The sequence below is a fragment of the Molossus molossus genome, unplaced genomic scaffold, assembly GCF_014108415.1.
Source record: "Molossus molossus isolate mMolMol1 unplaced genomic scaffold, mMolMol1.p scaffold_m16_p_17, whole genome shotgun sequence".
Classification (NCBI taxonomy): domain Eukaryota; kingdom Metazoa; phylum Chordata; class Mammalia; order Chiroptera; family Molossidae; genus Molossus; species Molossus molossus.
Genome location: NW_023425352.1, coordinates 43660561 through 43677952, shown reverse-complemented (window position 1 = coordinate 43677952; position 17392 = coordinate 43660561). Strand labels below are relative to the sequence as shown.

Genomic DNA, 17392 nt, shown 5'->3' with positions numbered 1-17392 from the left:
AACTCAGTGCTATCTGTTTTGATTACTCAATTGTATTTAGACAGTTCGACAGCAGAAATGAAAAACCTAGACTTGACAGAAAACTTATGCAGTCTGATCTTGAACAAGTTTTGAGTAGTGTGGGAGAACTCTTTTTGATATAATTCTGTAGTATTTGATACATTTGTCTTCCTCCACCAAAGCTGTTTATAAAAATGCCAGAGAGGAAGTTGGGAAGTAAAAGCACTTTTCTCCCAGTGATCTTTTTGGACACCAGAGAGGATGAAATGGAGGGATTGAGAAGACGATCCTATGATTTCCATATGGCCAACCTGGACACTGGAAATTCTCCCAGCAGATAGATTATTTCTCTCCGTGTTCACAATTGCTGTCCATACTTCTTGAAAAATCTCTCCTTAGCATTTTAGCTACTCTAGTAACAATTTCACTATGCATTGGATTTATCCATACCACCTACACTGTATATCCAGAATTTTACAATATTCATTATCTTTGCATGTGTTTGTGTGTGTGCATTAAACTCCTGAACCTTGAGCTCAGTGTAACTTTGGATTCTTTGGGGAAGCACATGTTAAATGTTACCAGCAAATGACTTTGTTTTTAGTGATCTGAGTCATGATTTTAGGAAGAAGAGTCTTATGCTACCGTTAATGAGTACTATGCTACACTCCCAAGAAAAAGTCACATTTTAAAAAATTTCACAATGAACTTGGGATCAAAATAATAATTATGTCTGCACAATTGGACCCCTAGGAAATTGAAACTTTGAATGATGTCCTTGCTTTTTCCATGAATATGTTCAACTGAGATATTTAGAAATAAAAATGAAGGTTCTAATATTTTGTGACTATTTGTACTTGACTGGGAGAAAAACAAAGTGCGAATTAGTGTGGGCAGCTCCCATGAATCAATCTATCCCTACTGCTAAATTTCATGTATTTCTCCTTCTCACAGTGGTGGCATTATTATGCAAACAGAATCAGGACAAATCTGAATAATTTAACTTCTTTTCCGATAATGGAAAATTCATCTTTACATCAAGAATTACTCTCCCCCTGTGCGTGTCCCTTACTTCTCTGGAAGTACTGGTATCAGGAGAGTTAAACCTGGGATGTATAAATCATTTTATTAAAGAAAACCATTTAAAAATAGTTTTTTAGATTCAGGTATCAAAAAATACACTTTCTTTGAAACGCACATTGAAATAATATTAAGGACTTACAGATTGTTTATATAAAATGTCAGGGTGGAGACAAATTTTGTTTCTTTTCTTTGAATATAATCCTACTGTCCAATAGTTGTTTAGGACAGGGGGATATATTTTATTTTTGGTTTGTCTGACCTCAAAGAGGTATCTGGTGCACCACTGCTTTAATATTGTTAGCTTAGCAAACCTTAGTAATCCTTAAGAAAAAAAAAGTCCTCTCTGCCATCAGTGTGGCCGTCAGCCCTCACCATATTTTACAGAATTCCTTTGCTTTTTTATTTCCCTGATTGGGCCTCCTGTCCCACACAACTATTTGATCCACTTGGAATAGCCTCTTAATAAATTGGCTGTGCTATTTTCTGACAGCCTGTTAATAATAGATATGAGAGTAATGATGAAGGTGATGGTGATAAGGGAGGTGGTAACAAGTATCAATTATTGAGTGCTGACAATGCTCCCTGCCTGCTTTACATTCATTTTCTCATGTACTCCTCACAATGACCCTATGAGTTAGTTTACATCTTTATCATCATCTTATGATGAGGGCATTGTTGCACAGCAAGGATAGATTGTGTTGATCTAAGGTTACAACTAGTGATAATAAATCACAAAAACAGTTCCTAGCTTCCGGTGAGCACTCATATTTATTGAGGCAGGCATTGGCATTGCGTGCCTGTTACCTCATTTATTCCCCACAATAGTCCTGGTGGTACTATTCTTGCTCTTACTGAGAGATGAGAAAGCCAAGGCATATATAAGAAGGATCCCCCATCCCAGGGTTAAATTCCAGCAGCTTATTTGCTCTGCTTTTTAAAAATAATTTTTCTTTATTGATTATAGAGAGAGAAGAAGGGAGAGAGACAGAGATAGAAATATCGATGAGAGAGAACATCAATTGGCCCTCTCCTGCATGCCCCCCACTGGGGATTTGGCCCACAACTTGGGCATGTGCCCTGACCAGGAAACGAACCAGCGACCTCTTGGTACATGGGTCGACGCTCAACCGCTGAGCCACACTAGCTGGGCTATTTGCTCTGCTTTTAATAAACAAATTTTTAATAAACTCTGGACAGTACAACAACATACATTTTTAGGGTCAAGGATTCTACAAAATTTTTTTCTTTTTTAAAATTAGGTAGGTAAATCCCAGGTGACCTGCTAATGAGTACTGAGATAATTTTGCTTAGAGGAAAATGTAGAAAAGTTCAGACTACACAGAGACATGACACTCTTGCATAAGCAAACATCCTTTAAACTAAAACAGAATGCAAAAAGAAAACAGAAGAGGGGGTAGAAATCTTAGATTGTCCTTATTTTTGGTGCTAAAATGGAAAACCAATCTCTTCTACAGAGCAGAAATACATATCATTGTCTTTTATAGAATGAAATAAATTAAAGCCTTACATAAATAATACCCATAATGCATTTTGCCCTCCAGAGACCATTAAAATTCCTGTAGTCATTAGTGCTTACGTTCACGTTTTCATTAAACAATCATTTATTGTACGAGGTGCTATGATGGTGGTCTTGAAGGAATATAAAATATATGCAGTTATATGAGAACAGGACAATATAAGCAGTTATATGAGAACAACACTCTGCAAGCCAAATAATTTTCCACAAATTAAGCTCAGGAGTGCAGAAAGGCTGCAGAATAAAGGTACAATTGGTAGGGTAGGGCTTGTTAGACATGGAAATTTTCTTGTGATTTATTTACTGGCCTTGGAAGTAGCTGGTAGCTTTACAAGAGAGGAAAGAAGAGAGAAAGGCTTTTCCGGTTGAGGGACTGTCACGATGGCAGTGCTTAGGGTTTCAATTGGAGTTAATTCATTTAGGAAGATGTCATGATTCGCTTTGCCTCAGAAATTTTATGAGGAAAAGAGTACATGGATCTGAAAATGGATGCATATCTTCTTCCTGTAACTAGTTTAGTCATGCTGAAGCACACTGCTGAGGTTCGAGTGTGGGCAACTTTGAGTTTAAAAAAGCTTGTTCTTGCTTTAGACATCCTCCTGGAAAATTTTAATTTAAGTCTATAGTACTAGTGCTACCGGTTTATATCATAATTTGGGATTGTGATTTTATTTTTAAAATAAGCAACAACAAATAATGAAGATAATAACTAAGAGCCTTAAGATTCACCGTCAGGAGTAGTCTCCCCTTAACAAAACCCACATGTGTGCCTTCTTAGGTTCTTAGGGCTTTGGAAGTGTAAAGAATGATTTCATTGCAATGAGTGTTACCGACCCATTTGAAATCCCTCCCTGTCTCTTCTGTTCTTTTTTAAAATTATCGATTTTTAGAGAGAGGAATGGAGAGGGAGAAAAACATTGATATGAGAGCAGAATATCAATCAGCTGCCTCCTGCATGCCCCCCAACAGGGATTGAGCCCACAACCTGAGTATGTGCCCTGATTGGAAGTCAAACCAGCACCCTTTCTTTCGGTGCACGGGATGGTGCCCAACCAACTGAACCACATGGGTCTGTTCTTATTATTAGTCTGCTTCTCTGTAAGACTACAGACAAAACAAACCTACCATCCTAGCATCTGAAGTTAGCACCTGTTAAAACATACATACTCCACATTTAATTTTCCATTTGGGGGTTGATCTCATGAGCTTATGATGATTTAGTTGTGGCCTCCCTCCCTCTTTAGTGGGCGGATACAGACGGAGGGCTCTGGGAGGCAGGGGGCTGTGAGGGGCATTCTAATTAAAAAGACAAATGGGTGCTGACGATTTGTGACTTTGCCAGTGTCCCAGGTTGTGTGTGCTGTGAGAGCATGGGGTGCCTCCCGAGGGGCTGCAGAGAGGTGGAGGATATGTTGAGGCTGTTGTATTGGCTACTCTTTGCCCCTGTAATAATAGAAAGCCCTTGCCGAGCCGCCAGACGGATGGTGGCTGCCCAGGCCCACTTAGAGAAAGCAGTCTACAGTACATGCAAGGAGGACAGACAATTCTTAAACTGTTAGACAGGGTTTAGGGGCCCACGGAAGGGTATCTTGACCTACTTTTTTGATCCATGAAAGTAGGCCTATTATTATAAAGTGCCCCAGAAATTTTATTGAGGACACTCAAGGCAGTTTAATGTGAGATTTTGAAACATAGGTCTAGTATTCTTACAAGTCCACTCCTCTTTGTGGAGCAGAAAATACAGAGAAATTAACCTCACAATTCACATAGGAATAGTTTCGGAACATTATTTTTGCCTCACTTAAATCTTCTCCATTTTCAGGTTTAAGCATATGATTAGAAGACTAGACCCCCCCTCCCATTGTTTGCAGAGAACAAAGCTAAATAGACTAGTTGGTGATATCATGGTTAATTTTTCTCTTTGTTTTTTTTATATTGCTGTATGTTTCTGAAATGAACAAATGTTACTTTTCCAATAAGAGAACAATAATTGCCATTTTTAGAAGGAGGAAAATGGAATCCTAATTCTAGACTAATGGTGAGTTGAAGTAAATATAATTCATTGCAAGACTAAATTGCTAAATGTCATGACATAATCATTTTGTGAAAAACATTATAATTTGTTGAGATGACAACTTTGCATGATAAATACTATTTTATTTTTGGATGAAATGAACTGAAAAGAAATACAATGAGCTCAGAGCAGTATCTCGCACGTAGAAAACCTATAAATATATTTTATTACTAAATTAGTCTGTAAACAAATAAAGAAAAAAATCTTTTAAGATGGTGCTCCTGCTGGGTACTTTCGTGAGAACTGGTATGCTGGCGAAGGGCTGTGAAATAACAAACAAACAAACAAAAATTTCTGTGGAGAGAAAGAACGTCTTTAGGAAGGTTACAATTTAGAAAAATGTCTGAGCAAGGGCAAAGTTATTGGGTATTACAATATTAATGTTGCGTACCTCCTGTATTCTGATAAGATAGTGGTCATTGGTACTGTAATAAATCTGAGTTTCCAAGGGCAGGCAGCTTATTAGTAATAGGATATTCTCAGTTTTGTAAATATTTTCCACTTGGATGTGTCTTATTCATTTACCCATACCTTTATCAGTTTTTGTTAGTCTATTAATAATAAGTCTTATTTTTAAAAACTAATATCCAGAAACCTGATTTAAGTTATTTTCGAGTTAGTTATATTCATCTATTAGTCTTCATACAAAATGCTTGGCGTCTGCTTCTGATGCCATTAAGACATGAAGATTGAGTAAAATGACTTGGTAGCTTCTGAGAAAAGACATACGGTTTCATTAGTTATACAGAACAAGGTAGGATGTCCTAGTTTTTAATTTTTAGAACTTATATTTCTCTTTGGTTCAAAAAACTGAATTGCACTGACAATGCATGACCAAGAATACGGCAAACCTTCAAAATAATAAGTACCACCTAAAATGTCACTTTGAAATATTAAATCTTTCATAGTAGCAAAACAATATTAAATTCACAGAAGAACATAATAATTAGTTTTCTCTGTAACACTTCTGATAAAATTGATTTATGATGATATTTCAAGCAACAGAGTGGCAAGAAAGTAGGAACCACGGTCCTGGCTGGTTTGGCTCAGTGATTAGAATGTTGACCTGTAGACAGAAGGGTCATGGGTTTGATTTTCGGTCAAGGGCACTTACCTGGGATGCAGGTTCGATCCTCCTGTTGGGGTTATGTGGGAGGCAACCAATTGATGTTACTCTCTCTCTCTCCCCTCCTTCCCTTCCACTCTATCTAAAAATCAATGGAAAAATATCCTTGGGTGAGGCTTAACAATAACAAAAGAGCAGGAACCATAAATCAGCCATGGTCTCATCTAATCACTAGGTATTTGTGGGAGCCCACCATGTGCCACATGCTGTGGAAGGAGATGAGGATATGATGACGAGCAGACAGACTTAGTTCTAGTGCTTGTATCATTGTACTTAGAATCACTGGGAGACCACAATGCACACGCACACACACGTATACATATGTGCATATAATTATAAATATTGGAAATACACGGGGCACAAGTGAAGAGTGAGATGGGACAAGCATAAGAAGAGCTGACTTAGAGTGTGTGGGCCGGGAAAGTTTTTCTGTATGGTTCCATATGGCTGGCAAAGTCCATAAGACTTTGAGAAGGAAATAAATAATTAGGTGAAAGGAGAGGGAGAGAGGTGCTTCAAGGCAGAGGAAAACATGAGCGAAGGCCTGCGTTAAGAAGGCACTTAGCTTTGATCCAGAACTGAAAGGAAAGCACTGTAAGAGGAGCACAGTGAGGAAAAATGATAAACAACAGAGCCCAAGAGGTAGGCAGAGCCCTGATGGTGCAGCATTTTATAGGTCATGATGGGCAAGCAGCCTGGGTAAACCATGACCGCAGGACAGACAGTAATTGCTTTAACAGTGAGTGTGAAGTTAGGCATAATGATGTCCTCAGCAGTACAAACAACTTCCCTTGATCCAAGAAATCTTAAACAGGTTTGGTTTTGAGAACCATAGTTTAAAAATAGAATTGGTTATAAGTTATTTGAAGACAGTCTCCTACACAGGTATCCTCTGGGTCCTCTTTCAGCCATGAGTATGTTTGCAGAGCTGAGCCTATATAAGGCAGCAGCTCAGGTGTATTGAGCATGTACAATATCAGGCCCATAACTCACACTCTCTCACACCCACCCTATTAGGTGGATATAATTATCCCTATTTTATAGACAAGGGTATTGAGTCCTAGGGAAGTTGGTGATTTTCCAAAGATGAATGAATGGAAGAGGCAAGGTTCAAATTTGGGTCTAAAGTTTGTGAAATATCTACTGTAGTGTGACAATTGCTCAAGGAACACAACTCAAGGAGCACACTTGGTCCTGATATAGGAATAAAGGTCTTGGTGGATGCAGTAGCCCCCATTCACTGCATTTACCTCCTGAAATGAAAATAAAGGTCCTGAAAGATGCAGTAGCCCCATTCACTGCATTTACCTCCTGAAATGGGAATAAAGGTCCTGGTAGATGCAGTAGCCCCCTGTTCACTGCATTTGTTCAGTCCCCTCTTAGTCATAAATTCAGGCATTTAAGCAAATGCTTAAGCATTAATTAAAGACTTAGTAAGGAAAGGGAAGGGGGAAGAAACATAAAAATATGAGATTCAGGATCTGCCTTCTCAGGACAGGAAAACTAAGTCTCATATACACATAACTATAAAACAACGAAGAATGTGTTGGCTCACAGGAGAAACACAAGTTGAGATTAATTCCTGGTATGCCTTTGAGATACAGGTATGATGTTAATGGGTAGAGATTTAAAGGGACGGCATTCCAAAACAAGTGATGGTAATTTGGGGGCTTATTTGCTACAAAGCCATGTCAGAACCTCTCCTCCCAGATTTTTCAAGCTGAAGGAGCACACAGCATTTCATTCTCTGTTTTTGTTTTTTTTTTAATCCTCACCCGAGGACATTTTTCCATTTTTTGTTCAGGTAGAGTGGGAGGGAGAGAGAGGAACAGAGAGAGAGAGAGAGAAACATCGATGTGAAAGGAACACATCGAGTGGCTGCCACCCTCACAACCGACCAGGGCTGGGGACAAACTGCAACCGAGGTACATGCCCTTAGCGGGAACCGAACCCGGGTCTCTCAGGACCGCAGGCCGACGCTCTAACCGCTGAGCCAAACCGGCCAGGGCAGCATTTCATTCTCAACAGGGACTCGCGGTCAAACAAAACATATATGGCTGAAATTTATTCACCATTGCCAAAATAAAATATCTTTTCTTGTTTTTATCCTCACCAGAGGATATATTTTTCATTGATTTTTAGATAGACTGGCAAGGGGAAGGGGAAGATAGAGAGAGGGAAAGAGAGAGAGAGGGAGAGACATTGATGTGAGAGACACATTGATTGGTTGCCTCCTGCATTACCCCACCGGGCCAGGGATCGAACCTGCAACCAAGGAATCAAACCCATGACTCTTTGGAATGCAGGCCGGTGCTCTAACCACTGGGCAAAACTGGCCAGGGCATAAAATATCTTCAATACTTCTCTAGATATAATAGAGTCTTTTCTTTTCTCCAAAAGATTTTTGAGAATTGCGTTGAGAATTTGCTATGGGGGAATTAGAGAGAGAGGAAGAAGAGAAGGAAGCTCCTGATTCTGATTTGCTATGGATCAGTCTGTGGCACTACGTATTTCGTTAGTAACCCCACCTGCAGCCTTTTGGGATCCCAGGACATCCTCTATGGTGTCAGGTTAAGAGGGTGGGGAATATGGTGCGAAAGACTATGGACCCTGACGATTCGAATATGATTAGTTCTTGGCTCCTCAATGTGATTTCTTCTGTCTAACCCATTTCACCTATGTCAAATAAGTCCAATGAAGAGGTATGGAAGTGAGGGGAACTTTCCAAAACATTGTGTTTGGTTTTGTTTTAAATACAAATCAGGTTGGAACTACACACCCGGTTCCAAGTAGCTCAGCTTGATAGGATGTGGTAAGGGAAGAGAAAGACGAAGGGGAAGTGGAAACAAGACTAGATAATGGAAGGTTGGAATAGCAGATTATGGAATTCAGATTTTCTGTAGTAGCAACACAGAAAACCTTAGATCTTGACTTTTTTTTTATTTTTTTTTTAACATAAGTAGATTCCTAGTTACAGGAAATAAGTTGAAACAGGATAGTATTTTGTCCGATTATATAACTAAATATTATGCACAGAAAATGTTACAGGTTATTGTTTGTTTTATTTTTAACTCCTTTCAAGATCTATTATATTTTCAGTCTGTGGTTTCCTAGATTATTATCGTAACAGTATTTTAGGGGAGTTAATCCCAAAGTCAATCCCAAGAGAGTCAACAAAATTACAGTTCAGCCAACATTTGAGGGATCCAAGCAAACATTTACATAGTCCCTCTGTCCCTCCAACTAGAAAGTCATTTCCTTTCCCAATCTCACAAAGGAAATATTCTCTCCTGATGTTTCCCTTGATATGCAAGGTCAAAAAATTAATTGTTTCTTTTCTTTTCAAGAGCATGTTCAAATTGGGGGCTTTTGATAGCTCTCTGCAGCTCAGTCATCTTCCAAGTCACATATTAATAATGTGACCCATAACCTTTTGTTTCAGAATTAGCTTTTGCAAGAAATCAAAGGTAGAGGAGTATCTATATTAAATATTGATTTTTTAAAAGAGCTCTCTTTCTTTTACCCTTTCTCACCCTCTCTCCGGAGAAGCTGAAAGGAGATATTAGTGAAAGGGTTGAAAGCCTTTAAAAAAAACCCATTCTAAATGTTCTCTTCTTTTCAGATTTGTTCACTTTTCTCTCCTGAATTATAATAGTCCAGTTTTAGTAGCATTAAATCTCAAATAATTCTACTTGTTGATCAGTTAACATTTCTATTTACCAGGTCACTTTAAACCATCACATGTGTGTACTGTAAGTGTTTTAATAAAATTACATTTGCTTACAATTTTGACTTTGAGATAGTCTATAGGAGTTCAATCTAAAATAAAATGCAATTTGGTGGCTCTGTACATACTAGGAATAGAGCCCTCAGCAAACTTCAACCATAATGGAACCCTGATCTTGGACTCTCAACATCCAAAACTGGGACAAAGTTAATTTCTGTTGTTCAAGCCACCCAATTGATGGTATTGTGTTACGGCAGCCCACGCTGACTAACACAGGGACTGTCCTCGTGCACACTGAGAGGTCAGTGCAAAACTGGCATTTGAACCTGACTGTGTCTGACTACAAAGCCGATTCTTTGGATAGCCCTCTGAATTTTGAGCCAGAAAAGAGTGAATTAAAAAGATACCAAACCCTTCCTCTGTTGTATTTTTATTTTTACTAGGTTTAGCAGATACAGATAAAGCCAGTTGATTTTGCTCATTCCTATTCATTATCATCTGATTTTTGTGTGCTAGCAGGATGTTAGTATCTGAGCTCTCAGAATGCCAGGTTAATGTTTACAAATGTGGCCAATCTTCCTGCAATTGCAATGCTTAAAAAATCCAAGAAGACTTACTATTGCTGTATTTGCTTTTTGTAAAACATATTAAATACAAAATGTCCAGTTTTGAGCCTGAAATTAATTGGCAGTGCCTCATTGCACCATATTAAAACTAACATCCATTAATTAGATTAGAGATTCAGTGAGAATGGCAGCTGCTAGTGCCTTTTACAGTTACTCTGTTTCTCTATAATCCATATGGCAGACATCATATGATGCTTCCCTCCCTTGAAATAAACACTTGAGATAAAAAGACGTGACTCACTGTGGTCAGGGTACATGCATGTATTTTTCTTTTTTAAGAAAAATTTTTTTTTTTTTTTTTGGTCAAAGCTGAAGTATGTCTCCCCCCCTTTCCCTTTTACAGGTTTTCACCAGCTATATTTGTATATCTGATTAACATCGTCCCATCATTGTGGATTCTTGAATTGCATCATGGGAACCAGGTACATCCTTTTGAAAAGTAGGAAAGTGCAATATTCAGCAATAAACTACTTTCGTGTTCTAATCCAATTCGTGTCAGAAATGCACTTTTCTAAGGAACTAGAGTTATCAAGAACTGAATAAATAAGAGGTCATCAGCAAAAGGAAGCAAATTCATGATCTGTCAAACCCAATAAAAGCATTACATTCATTTAAGACTCAAGATTGTACAATTAATTAACAACTTGTGTTAGAGACTTTTGTTCTAAAACACTTGCCCCCTCAATACGCTAGAATATTCATGGGGGTGTAAAAATTTGTTTTTAACCCTTGCAGGATCAATGAGTTTCTATATGGGGCTAAGAATGAGCAGGGCTTGACAGTCTAGCATCCTACAAAATGACATATTTAGGAACAACAGGAACAAAATCCAACCCCATCATCTGTACTCTGCTATACAAATCCAATCAAACTTGGATGAGCTATTTGAGATCATCTGTCTTAAAATACAGGCTTTGCAGATGACAAGAGGTTCACTTTTGAGGGCCCCAAGAGCTATTATAGTAAAATAGAAATTCTACACTAGAGCCCCAAAATAAGGGTAAAGGAGAGTAGTCTTGAGACCCACCATCAGGAAATGTGGACTCTATGTATTAGAACCACAATGATGTGGAAGATAAACAATGGTTTCAATAAGAGACAGTAATCTACATATAGAGAGAGGTTCTGATTTTCAAGTGGGTTGATTCTTACTTGGGCTACCCTGGGTAGCCGGCTCTAGGCTGGATCCAGCCATTTCTTATTATTAATGCACCTGTACAACCCCAGGAAGGTGAGTTAGTAAAGTTCATCAGAACAGCTTGGACTGCACATCTTCAGGTTATAAAACTATGTTTTACAGATAAATTGTAGTTATGATATAATATTGTTTTATTACCTTCATTGATAAAATATGTTAGGTAAGATCTGTGAGCATTTGCCCCTATTCAGATTTATTTGGGGCAGTTGGTATTTTTTAGCAAAGTTAAGCCTCCTATAAATGTTTCAGACAATCAAACATATAGAGAAAATACTTGCTCCAAATTTTAGGCACACAGGAGAATTTATCTCTGTGGACTATTTTTTTAAGAATCCCATAATCACATACCAATAATACAGGCATAAGAAAACATTTTTCTGCCTTAAATATTATAGTGATAGGATATCTCTGTCTCTGTAGCAAAGTATTTCTGTAATAGTAGTTTGGTAGGTTCAAGTTATCGTGACTTTTAAAAACTGTACCATAGGGAGTTAGGGGATTGCTGTCATTTCCTTACTGTTTACTACTTTCAGGGGTGTGGAAATAAGCATTGGTGATTTAAATCATTGTTTTCCCTCTTCACATCCAATTCTCTGACATGGCCTCCATCCACAATAACAATTCATTTCCCCAAATGCTTTTATGAAAAAAATGTGTGGCACAGTTAATTGATATACAGGTCAAATCCCCTACAACAAATAGCCTGCAACCCAAAACTCTCTTTTTAATAAAATAAAAAATATATATATTTTTGAGGCACAGGAAGTACCTCTTTAATTTCCACACTACAAAAGACTTTGGACCTTTAGTAGTCACGAATTTGACTTGTTTTGACACGAAGAATTAAAATGAATGCCCAAAGAATGAATTATGCAGGGTAGGCAGAGATGGAACTAGGAAAAAGGTGAGAAAAAAGAGACAAAGAGGTCTTGGAGTTGCATTTAAAGAAATAAAGAATAGCAGGATAAAGGGATTCACTTTGTCCATTCATTTAGGAAATTTCGGTTATAATAAAAGCACTTCTACTTATTTCAGAGTATTTTCAGAAATGATTTCTTACTTATAAACCCAACCACTACATGAGTTAGGCATGGTATATACATTTCTGTTTTATAAAAGAGGATCCCAAGACTCAGAAAGATTAAGTAGTTTTCTCAAGGCTACACAGCTAATCAACAACTTTCTGGGGCTTAGAACCTACATGTTGGCCCCGGCTCGGTTAACCTCACTGCCTTTCTCAGTTATGTGTTCTATGTCTGAGAGAAGTTAGCATCAAAACCATCTACATTTTTTATAATGGGAAAGAGTAATTTAATTTCCTTTCACTTTTTCCATTTACTCTGAATCCTATACATTCTAAACTATGATTTAGCATTAGGAAAACATTCTGACCTATTTCATGCAGACATTTCTCCTAGATGATCAATTATGTAGTTTCATTCCTGAATCTGGCAAGGTCTGTATGAATGGAAACCAAACAGTTATGACAATGATTATGACCTTAACTCTTAGGTCTATTTATGAAGTGATACAGGGAAAGCAATGGAAACGTTCTGGGCTTGATGGTGTCAGTCTGGTTTGACCCAGAGGGATATTTTTAGAGCTAATAAGAGTTTTTAAGACACAGCCCTTAAAAAGGTGGCTTGTTGTCGCTTAGGTCATCTACATAAACTCACCTACATGATAGTGAATGTAAACCATACTACCATAAAAACAATAAAGTCAGATTAGGTGTAAGGAGTCAAAGCAGTTGCTCTTTGCAGTCCTAATGCATCTGTCACTTAAAAGGAAGTCTCATCAATGTATTATAAATAGAATTACACAGATGAAGAGGGACTCAGATGGGTTCTAACATCATAATATAGATGACAGAGCTATTTGCTACTGAGTTATACTGCAAAACAAGTGATTTTTCTTTAAAATAAGATGTCTATGGATTTTTAGTGATAAGAATATTAAAAAAAAATGAGGGTCATAACTTTCATGCCTAGAAACAAAATGGTCCAAGTTTGTTTCTTACTAACCATTTGGTTCATAGCTAGTCACAAAACTACTCTGCAATGAGATTTTTGTGCCCTGGCCAGTCATTGATTAGAAAATTGGCCCTCACACTGAAGGGTCTCGTGTTCAATTCCTGGTCAAGGGTATGTACCTGGGTCACAGGTTTGATCCCTAGCCCTGGTTAGGGTACATGTGGGAGGCAACCAATCAGTGTGTATCTCTCACATCGGTATTTCTCTCTCTCTCTCCCCATCCCTCCCTCCTTTCCATACTCTTGAAAAATCAGTGGGGCACAAGAACAGGCATATAGATCAGTGAAACAGAACAGAGAACCCAGAAATCAACCCAAGCCATTGTGCTCAATTAATATTTGACATAAGAGGCAATAGCATATAATGGTATAAAGAGAGTCTCTTCAATAAATGGTATTGGGAAAATTGAACAGGCACATGCAAAAATATGGAACTAGACCACCAATGTACACCATATACAAGAATAGACTAAAAATGAATAAAAGACTTAAAGTTAAGTCATGAATCCATAAAAAAATCCTAGAAGAAACCATATTGGCAGCAAAATCTCAGACATCTCACATAGCAGAATTTTCACTAATACATTGCCTAGGGCAAGAGAAATATGAAAAAATAAGCAAATGGCACTACATCAAAATAAAAATCTTCTGTACAGCAAAAGAAACCATCGACAAAATGAAAAGGGACCCCACTGTATGGAAGAACAAGTTTGCCAATGATACATCTGATAGGGTTTATTTTCCAAAATATATAGAATACTCATACAACTTAGCAAAAGGAAGACAAACAATCCAATAAAAAATGGGCAAAGGACCTAAAAAGACACTTCTCCAAAGAGGATATACAGACAGACAAGAGACATCTGAAAAAAAATGCTCAATGTCACTAATCATCAGAGAGATGCAAATTAAAACCACAATGAAATATCACCTCACACCAGTCAGAATGGCTGCCACCAACAAACGACAAGTGTTGACGAGGGTGTAGAGAAAAGGGGACTCTAGTACACTGCTGGTGGGAATGTAAACTGGTGCAGCCACTATAGAAAACTGAATGGAGTTTCCTCAAAAAATTAAAAAAGGAGCTGCCATTTTACCCAGTGATCCCACTTGTAGGAATATACCTTAAGAATCCTGAAATACCAATCAGAAAGGATATATGCATTCCTATGCTCATAGTAGTGCTATTTACAATAGCTAAGATCTGGAAATAGCTTAAATACCCATCAATAGATGAGTGGATAAAAAAGCTGTGGTACATTTGCACAATGGAATACTATGCAGCTGTAAAAAAAAAAAAAAAGAGAAAGGTCTTTTACCCTTAGAGACAGCATGGAGGGACCTGGAGAGTATTATGCTTAGGAAAATAAGCCAAAGAAAGACAAGCATCACATGATCTCACTTACATGTGGAATTTAATGAACAAAATAAACTGACAAACAAAATAGACCCAGAGACATGAAAGCATGAATGGACTGAAGAATCTCAGAGGGAAAGGGAAGGGGTGGAGGGAAGAAATTAACCAAAGAACTTATATGCATATATGCATAACTCAATAGTGTGAAGGCCTGGGGAGTGGGGAGCAGGAGCAGGGTGGAGGAGGTCAATGGGGGGAAAAGGGAGGACATCTGTAATATTTTCAACGAAAAAGATACACTTAAGAAATCAATGAAAAAAATATTCTTGGGTGAGGATTAACAGCAACAACAACAAAAATAATTTGTTACTTGGTTCAGAGACTTAATTTTTTATCTTTATTATCTTTTCTTGGTGCCTTACCTGTACACACACGAAAAAGGGGTACAAAACCTTACATTTTGCTCTTAGAGATATGGCACATGGCCATTTTTCTTAATTATTCTTTTTATTTCACCCATAACACTAGTAATTTTGATGAAGGGTAGGAAAAAATACCTTCTTGACAGCCTTTCCTGCTTTTTGAAATAGCTCATAGAATGATCAATGGAGTATTCAGAATAATTAAGAAAAATACACTTTTTACAGCATTAGCATTAGAAAAAAATAGTTTCTCTCAAAATCCAAATGTGAGCATGGATGAGTGGTGGTGCTGGTGTGCATTTCTAAAGTATGTTAGCTCTGCAGCTGTTTTTATTATTATTATTTTTACCCGTTTAAGAAATAATCATTGGTACAGTTACATTTTTAAGTGCCCTTCCCCACTTGCCTTCCTGCTTCTTCTTTCTCTACCTCAGATTCCCAGCATCTTGCTGGATAAAAATCATGCACAGTTCTCTTGCAGAAATTTACATACAAAATGAAGAAGCAAGAAGGGGGAGAAAGTCATTTATTAGATCTTTTATCAAATTTTCTATAAATCTAAATTGACTTCTAAAGTGACACTAAATACATATTTTGGTGGACAAACATGTTAATTGCTTGCTTGTTATAGTATCTAGCAGTCAAGAGTGAACATAATTGGATTATCTACTTAAGCAAAGTGGTATTTTAGATAAAGAGGCTTCTGGATAAGAAACAAACTTTTAGAGTAAATGCTTGGACTAGGGTCATACCTGTTTTAATACTTTCATTGGTTGTTGGATTGTTTTACAGTTGTTCCCAGGTTGAAGAACAAAACCTAATTATCAATCCATAAATTTTACAGCTCTCTACCATAAACTCCAAGAGTCTACATCCCCACAGACTTGTGGAACAATATGACATACATAGTAGACTCTATTATCAAATCAACTGAAAAGTGGTTTTCTATCTCAAGCATATAATATGAGTTTTGGAAATGTTTATGCATACTGTTTCAATTCTACATATCTGTTCATAATTTCTTAGATACATTGAAGCCATTTTCATTTCAACCTATTGTGGTATTTTATTTTTTGACATATTGCCTCTGTACAAAATTCTTAGTATTGTGGTAGCCAATCTGAAGAAATGTCACAGAATACCAGCATCAAAGAAGACTTCAATCAAACTCTGATGTCAAGTGAACAAACCCATGGAGGGGATAATCTCATTGAGTCGGTGAGAGCTTTTCCCACAGTATGTTAAAGGATCTAGAAAAGTTTTTCTCTTGGTGAGGATAATGTGCTCCACATCTTTCAGCTCATTCTCTCCTAAGGACATTCCTTTGACTCAGGAATTTGTAAATTTATTGTATTTTTATATTTGTTAAACATAGTTAACATGCATTAGATATATAATCAGTAGTAGATTATATTTAACTTGCAGCATTAAAGAACCTTTAATACTTAGGTCAGACGACACATGTATAAAGAGAGACATATATATGTTTGTTAAGGAATGATATAATTATAAGATTGGGATCTGCTGTATATATTTTTTAGATGTTCATATTAACAAAATAAAGAAGGTTTCCAGCCAGAATTAAATCACTTCTTTGTTCTTCACATTCCTGATATTTAGCAAATTAATTATGGTCTCTTAGAAATAATATATGGGAGAGACTCAAGGCCAAAGCCTCTACCACAGAACCATGTTTTCAACAATAAAATAGGCTATAGATTCTATGAGATTTAATAGAACTAGCCTTGAGTTCTAATATAAGCTCCAATCACAGCTTACCAATATCACTTTGAAAAAATCGCTTATGTCACTATATCTCAGTTTTTCATCTGATAATTGAAAATATTAATATACCCCCTACTAGTATGCTCCCTGTAAGTATGAAATAAAATGTATGTGAAGTCTCATAGAAGAAATATAACGAAGTGTGCAAATGAAAGATTATTTATCTTTATGCATGGCTTAAATTAGAGTAGCATCCTGACTTGTCTTTTATCCTTCCTCTACCCTTGCACTTGACCTCAGCAAGTGATCTAAAGGGATACATAGATTTGCACAAAAACAGTTAAATTACTTGGATAAATCAGTTGAAATCACTATCCAATCTACTTGAGACCTATGCCCTGTAGTCTTGAAAAGATCATAACCTTTAGGGTCATAACCTATTTAGAAGTTAAGTGGGCAAGATATAACCAGAATATATAAGTGTG

The 17392-nt window shown here is 37.2% G+C and overlaps 1 protein-coding gene across 1 annotated transcript in view; it reads left to right on the top strand.

The window, feature by feature from the left end:
• Positions 1-17392, top strand: part of TMEM26 (transmembrane protein 26) — a 37511-nt gene that overhangs the window by 5631 nt on the left and 14488 nt on the right. The window contains 2 exon segments of the mRNA XM_036265957.1: positions 10517-10595; positions 16287-16400. Of these exon segments, the coding sequence (XP_036121850.1) occupies positions 10517-10595; positions 16287-16400 (193 nt within the window).